General features: G+C 43.8%; 1 protein-coding gene across 1 annotated transcript; it reads left to right on the top strand.

Moving 5' to 3' along the window:
* Positions 1 to 1,574: 1,574 nt before the first annotated feature.
* Positions 1,575 to 6,969, top strand: LOC123078288 (uncharacterized). The gene is made up of 2 exons (XM_044500744.1): positions 1,575 to 3,283; positions 3,442 to 6,969. Exon 2 carries the CDS (start codon positions 3,499 to 3,501, stop codon positions 4,681 to 4,683), a length of 1,185 nt encoding a protein of 394 aa, XP_044356679.1. The 5' UTR covers positions 1,575 to 3,283; positions 3,442 to 3,498; the 3' UTR covers positions 4,684 to 6,969.
* Positions 6,970 to 7,304: the final 335 nt, after the last annotated feature.

Here is a 7,304-nt window from a genome sequence, read left to right as displayed (position 1 = left end):
GCAAGGACGGACGAAGAAGGACTTATGAGGAGGAAGGTAGAGTAATTTTTGGTTAGGTAGTTCCCCATTTTATAACCTAAGTACTAGCACTAGTACTAAAACCTGCATAGTGGGAACACGTTCAGGTTTGGTACGTACTAGTAGGTGTGAGCAGGCTTGCACTTAATTGTAGCACTAGTACTTTGGAATGTGATGGGAACAAGGTAAAGATTAATTGATGGTTTTGGTTTCGAGGCCCGAAACGGCTCCCGATGAGTTTAGTGCAACATAAATTTCAAGTACTCCCTCCATCTCAGTTTACAAGGCTTGCACGTGTATCTAGGTCATCAATGTAACTTATATAAAATAAATTGTTTAACATAAAAATATATCATTAAAAATAGAATATTTGAAGTTTGTAATGATATATTTTTCGTAATGTATGCCTCTTATTAAGTTGGTCAAATTAACGACCTAGGTACACGTGCAAGACTTGTAAACTGAGATAGAGGGAGTACTACACTGCTCAAATGCGGTCGCACAAGTCAGTGATGTAACTGGTCGTACATGTCAGACCAAGCCGATGCGTGTCCCTTCGATGAGACGCGGGTCCGACCGACCGTCTGTTGGTGCGACCGACCGTAAAGTATTACGCGATGGAGACTTCTGGTTGTGGCTTCGGTTGATTGTCACGACCAAGCATTCTAAAACTAGTGATAAATCAATTACCATCTTTTTCCAAACGACCAAGTATTTTCACAGGAATTACAATACATATAGATGGAGTGATTGTCAAGGTTGCAAACCGACATGGCGTTGCAAGTTCACTGCAGCAGCAACCGACTAGGTCACTGCATCGCTGGCGGGGAAGGAGGGCAGCTCACCTCGCCTACGATGCATGCCTAGCGGCGCCGCCACAACTGGTCCCGGGATTTGGCTTCTCCTACCGCCCATTTGAACAGTTGCACCGGCTGCTCATGCCATTGCGCAGGCATGCGCGTTCTTTCCTCCGCATTCGACTCCATGAATATGATCTCTGCCATTAGCCCTAGCTCGAAATCAACGCGACGCTGCCAGATGGTGACATCCCTCAGCATCTCTCCCCTGAGATCGACTTGCGCCTCCGCCTTGTGCCGCGCTAGGCGCGGCTCCTTGGAACTTCTCTCCAATCGATGCGACGCTTCCTCGATCTGATTTGCCCTTGCTGCCTACCACCTGAAACGCAGCCCTGGCATGTCCTCCGGCGCCACCGATCTGTGATTCCAGAGCAATGGATCCCCTCTAAAACACATGTGGGTTTCGCTCAAAGGCGGCAGTGCTGCGGGCCACAGCGAGAGGGCAGCCCGCGGGATCCTGTGATCTAAGGGATTATCCATGGCGGGATACAGTGAGCGAGGCGGGGAGGCGAGCCTAGGCGCTGGGAGAGCCCTATGAGGCTAAGATAAAGATAGTACTACTCCACTCCGTCCATATTTAAATACAAAGGCCACCAACAGTAGCCCTGGCAAAAATTGATCATGCTGCTTGCGTCCTGGTTTATTGGCCCCCTTTTTTATGCCACTTTTTATTGGCCCCCTTTATTATGTTAGTGATAAGCACATTTCATATACATAATTTTGGCATTGAATTATACCATTCGTTGAGTTATGCCCATCTATTCTTGCTAAGTTTAGTTGAATATTTGCATGAAAATCATATAATGAATCATTTACTAGTCATTGTGTTTCTTTTGCAGAAAAGTGCGACAAGGCACTATAATCTACAAGTTTCTGTCTAGAAAGAATTGAGGAACAAGATCACGGGCAAGAAGAGAAGAAAGAGGTACTCAAGCTTGAAGAAGATTAAAGCTTAGGGGGACTAGCTTAAGAAGTGGAGGGATCATCTTGTGCCAAAAGAAGGAAGAAGGAGGGCCAAAGTGAAAACATTCAGATCTGATCGGAGGGGATCAAAATCCCTAGCAGCCTCCATTCCCAAACCGGGCCTGGCATCTCCATCTCTCTCCCTCACCCCTCCTTCTCCACCTCCGGCCGCCGCCATGGCCAGGCCGGCGTGGTGGTGCGCCTCCGCCACCCATCCAGCCATCCATCACCAGCACCACCGCACCCCAGCGCGCCACTAACGCCTCCATCCACCACCTGCGCCATCCATTCACCACCACGCCTCGCGCGACCTCTCCCTCCAGCCGGCGCGCCTCTCCCTGCTGCTTTCCCAACTTCTTCCCCTGCTGTTCCTCTTCCTCTCTCCTTGCACCCCCTTGCTGTTGATCTTCTCCACTTACTGCTGCTCTACTTCCTCGCCTCCTTTGCTGCTGCTCCTCTCTCCAGCGCCCCATTCTGCTTCTCCTCTTGCTGCTGCTGCCCCCAACCTCCTGCTGCTATCTCTCTATACTTCCCCTGCTACCCTTCTTCTCTGAACCTACCTACTGCTTCTCTCTCTCTCTCTGAAATATCTGTGCAATTGAGATGTTTGAGACTTTGTAAGGTTCAGACTTTGTAAAATTCAGAATTGAGATGTGTATGGTGTGTAATGTTCAGATTTGACTAGTGCAAGCATCTTGTTATTTGTTCAGTTTGGTACTGGTATAATATAGTACTTGTTATGTTGGATCTGACTAGTTGAGGCCTTGTTAATTTGGCAGATTATTGATTTATTAGAATTTGCTTCTGTGAATTAGTATTCTGCTAGCATATGAATGTGTTCACCCCTTGTGTGTTTGTCCCTTACTGAAATTTATTCCGTTGTCCATGTGTTAGCTCCAGTACATGTGCTATATAAATACATGTGTGTTTGTGATGTAAACCATCTATATTGTGTCTTATAATCTTGTTTCTTCCATCTCTTACATGTTAGATAGTCATTTGTGTTCACTTCCCTTTTATCGATAATGTCCGTGTTAGTATTTCAATTTCTCAAGCATTACGAAAATACCAAAAAGAAAGCAAGTAAAATCTGATCTAGCATTAGACTTGCATCGTCGCCGTCGCCTAGTCCCTGTGGAGAACACGACATCCGTAGGTTCGGGCGAAATATCCCACTGTACTTTCAAACGATCATTTTGGCGCCGTTGCCGGGGACTAGCGTCGAGCGATTTTGTTAGGCTATAGACTAGGTTTTTCTTTTTTTCCCTTTGTGCTATATATGTGATATATCTCTGACCCCTAACCCTTGTTCGAGTTATTTTCTCTTTCTTTGCTTGGTCATTCTACAGGTTATTGCATCTTCTCAGATATGGCTTACTATTCAGATCATCATGCTTATGCGAGCAACACTACAAACAGCACGGAAAGTATTCAAGAATCGATAAGTAAGATTTCCCATCGAGTAGATGATTTAGCTCGGCAGCGAGAAGTAGTTTTTGAGGATAGGCCTAGCTCTTATGATCCTTATAGGCCTAGCTCTTATGATCCTTATTCTAGATGCCATCCTTATGTTGCTTCTACATGCCATATTTGTGGATTTCAGGGCCATTCACCCGATGAATGTCAGCGTGGTTACTCTCACCCTCCCGATTGTTATGGCATGAGCTTCGCCCCACAGCCTAGCTCATACCAAAACAATTACTCATATGGGTGGCCTGAAAACCAGAATATGTCATATAGGAACAACAACCCTGAGATCTCACCGTTTGCTTCTAGTAATCATATGCAGGGATTTAGGTATGAAGAGGAGAACAACAACTATGCACCACAGCAATTGTATTCACCTCCTACTCATATACCACAACACCAGGAGATGTTGCCAATGGAGTTAAATGGTCCTCCATTTGGTCAACCAACACCTTCAACACAAGTGCCCATACAAGATGATTTTGATGATATAGACAAGCTCACATTGCTTAGTCTCGAGTTCACTTGGAGTGCCGAAGATGATCCAATTAGGCCGGTGATACTAGAGGAAATGAAGAAGATCAAGAGTGGAAAAGAGCTAGTGGAAGAAGTAAGGAAGATTGAGAAGAACATCAACGCTGGCAGCACTATTTCACAGCTTGAGTTGAGTGTGGCTGAGATATCCATGGATACATGTGAGGTTCCAACACCTTCACATTTAGTTGAGCAAGACACCGAGAGCCCAGAGGAAGAAAGACCTCAGATTGAAGAAGAAATTCTCGAAGCCAAGGAACAAGATGAACCAGAGCTTGAATGCCCAAGTGATCAAGATGAAGATCCGCTACCTATCACTCATGAAGAAGTAAAAGAAGCTGATGTAGTTGAAGACGAAGAACCTGAGATTCATTTTCCTATTATCATACAAGAGCGTGATGTGCCAGGTTTACCTAATCCTCTTGATGTCATGCGTCTGTATAGTTTATTTGCTACTACCTTGCATTACATGATTCCATCACTTAAGATTGATTTGAAAACTCGTATGCTTGGATATGATGATACATACATTGTTGGTGGCATTGCTCTCATTTATGACGATGACACTTATTCTCCTCATGCTAGACTTATGCTTAATGGTAAATATCATCCTCATGTTAGCATTGAGCTTGCTGATTCTTATCATACTCGTCATATTCTATATTCCTATGCTTATATAATTGGATATTCGATTGACGACTTAGAGGGCATCTACCCTATCACTTGTAGTCGTTGTTTGTGTGAGTCCTATTTCAGGTTTTTGCTTGTGCACGATCCACTACATGCTGACCAGGTTCGAGGTGACATTCCTTGGGATCCTGGTGGAGTCAGAGCATGGCGATGAGGAGAAGCAATGGGGCACACATATAGAAGAGTGAAGCTGGAGCATGCACGAGGAAGCAAAGGAGAAGAGCTGCAGTTGGTGAGATGATCGAGCGAGTGCTACACCATCAAAGCCCGGTGAGCTGTTTCATGACCCATTCCGAATACTATCATCATTTATTGATACTTGCTGAAATCAAATGTTATTTGGGTTGCTTAAGCCATGTCTTAAATGTTGCCCCACTGAATTTTATTTGACATATGGTGCTTGATGAGAATATGCGAACAGATTGTTGAATGCCATGTAAACTAGTGATCTACATATTGCTTGCTTTGCTGAAATTAGTGAAAGCTATTAGTTTTGAGTGCTCAAATCCCTAGTACACTAGAAAACTTAATCATTTTCTGCTTTTACCTCGATACACCTAGATCATTAAGTGTCAGGTGCTGAGTTTGTGCCTAATGTGTTCCCATTCAGAGCAATCACTTACCACTATGGATTAGCATGCTATGTTCTCTGGATCGGTAGCATGTGAACTAGACATGGATGAGTGATGATTCTTGTTTTTGTTCATTTGAAAAATGAAAAAAAATTTATATCTTTTAATGAATAATAAGTCTGACTACCTACAGTAGCATGTCATGTTCCCTGGATCGGTGGCATGTGAAATCGGGTTAGCTTGGGCAGTAATTAATAAATAAATATGCAATTGTCGAACCAGGTGTATACCATGTTCTCTGGATCAGTGGTATGTTCCTTTGGGGAGACAAACAAAAAAAACTAATAATTGGTCGAGCCAGGTGTATACCATGTTCACGGGATCGGTGGTATGTTCCTTTGGTGAGACTGATAAAATATTATAATTACTAACTTCAAATTTAATAAGTGGTTCAACCACAATATTATATTTCTGCAAATAAGTGATTTAATTCAAGTTCCTTTTGTTCTCAGGATCATGCTCTCTTTAGGAACCTTTTGGCACAATCAGCATTTGAACTTGCTAATCTTCGTTTATCATTGCAAAAGTTTAAAATGGTCAAGTCTACTAGTATCCTACTGCTTTGTAGCACTCTAACCATTAATTTTCACTAACGAAGTCTGAAGCATGCACTGTTTAGAGATCTACTTCACTTGACATTCTGCAGTCAGTTCACAATTCACTATCTAGTTCTTGTCATATTCCTTTGCTTGAGGACAAGCAAAGATTTAAGTGTGGGGAAACTTGATAAGCACATTTCATATACATAATTTTGGCATTGAATTATACCATTCGTTGAGTTATGCCCATCTATTCTTGCTAAGTTTAGTTGAATATTTGCATGAAAATCATATAATGAATCATTTACTAGTCATTGTGTTTCTTTTGCAGAAAAGTGCGACAAGGCACTATAATCTACAAGTTTCTGTCTAGAAAGAATTGAGGAACAAGATCACGGGCAAGAAGAGAAGAAAGAGGGACTCAAGCTTGAAGAAGATTAAAGCTTAGGGGGGCTAGCTTAAGAAGTGGAGGGATCATCTTGTGCCAAAAGAAGGAAGAAGGAGGGCCAAAGTGAAAACATTCAGATCTGATCGGAGGGGATCAAAATCCCTAGCAGCCTCCATTCCCAAACCGGGCCTGGCATCTCCATCTCTCTCCCTCACCCCTCCTTCTCCACCTCCGGCCGCCGCCACGGCCAGGCCGGCGTGGTGGTGCGCCTCCGCCACCCATCCAGCCATCCATCACCAGCACCACCGCACCCCAGCGCGCCACTAACGCCTCCATCCACCACCTGCGCCATCCATTCACCACCACACCTCGCGCGACCTCTCCCTCCAGCCGGCGCGCCTCTCCCTGCTGCTTTCCCAATTTCTTCTTCCCCTGCTGTTCCTCTTCCTCTCTCCTTGCGCCCCCTTGCTGCTGATCTTCTCCACTTACTGCTGCTCTACTTCCTTGCCTCCTTTGCTGCTGCTCCTCTCTCCAGCGCCCCATTCTGCTTCTCCTCTTGCTGCTGCTGCCCCCAACCTCCTGCTGCTATCTCTCTATACTTCCCCTGCTACCCTTCTTCTCTGAACCTACCTACTGCTTCTCTCTCTCTCTCTGAAATATCTGTGCAATTGAGATGTTTGAGGCTTTGTAAGGTTCAGACTTTGTAAAATTCAGAATTGAGATGTGTATGGTGTGTAATGTTCAGATTTGACTAGTGCAAGCATCTTGTTATTTGTTCAGTTTGGTACTGGTATAATATAGTACTTGTTATGTTGGATCTGACTAGTTGAGGCCTTGTTAATTTGGCAGATTATTGATCTATTAGAATTTGCTTCTGTGAATTAGTATTCTGCTAGCATATGAATGTGTTCACCCCTTGTGTGTTTGTCCCTTACTGAAATTTATTCCGTTGTCCATGTGTTAGCTCCAGTACATGTGCTATATAAATACATGTGTGTTTGTGATGTAAACCATCTATATTGTGTCTTATAATCTTGTTTCTTCCATCTCTTACATGTTAGATAGTCATTTGTGTTCACTTCCCTTTTATCGATAATGTCCGTGTTAGTATTTCAATTTCTCAAGCATTACAAAAATACCAAAAAGAAAGCAAGTAAAATCTGATCTAGCTTTAGACTTGCATCGTCGCCGTCGCCTAGTCCCTGTGGAGAACATG

This window comes from Triticum aestivum, chromosome 3D (genome assembly GCF_018294505.1).
Source record: "Triticum aestivum cultivar Chinese Spring chromosome 3D, IWGSC CS RefSeq v2.1, whole genome shotgun sequence".
Classification (NCBI taxonomy): Eukaryota; Viridiplantae; Streptophyta; class Magnoliopsida; order Poales; family Poaceae; genus Triticum; species Triticum aestivum.
Note: the sequence above shows the minus strand (reverse complement) of the source record. Positions and strands in the feature narration are given on the sequence as shown.

Coding starts and splice junctions, on each gene's coding strand:
- LOC123078288 (XM_044500744.1), top strand. CDS start 3,499: ATGAGCTTCGCCCCACAGCCTAGCTCATACCAAAACAATTACTCATAT.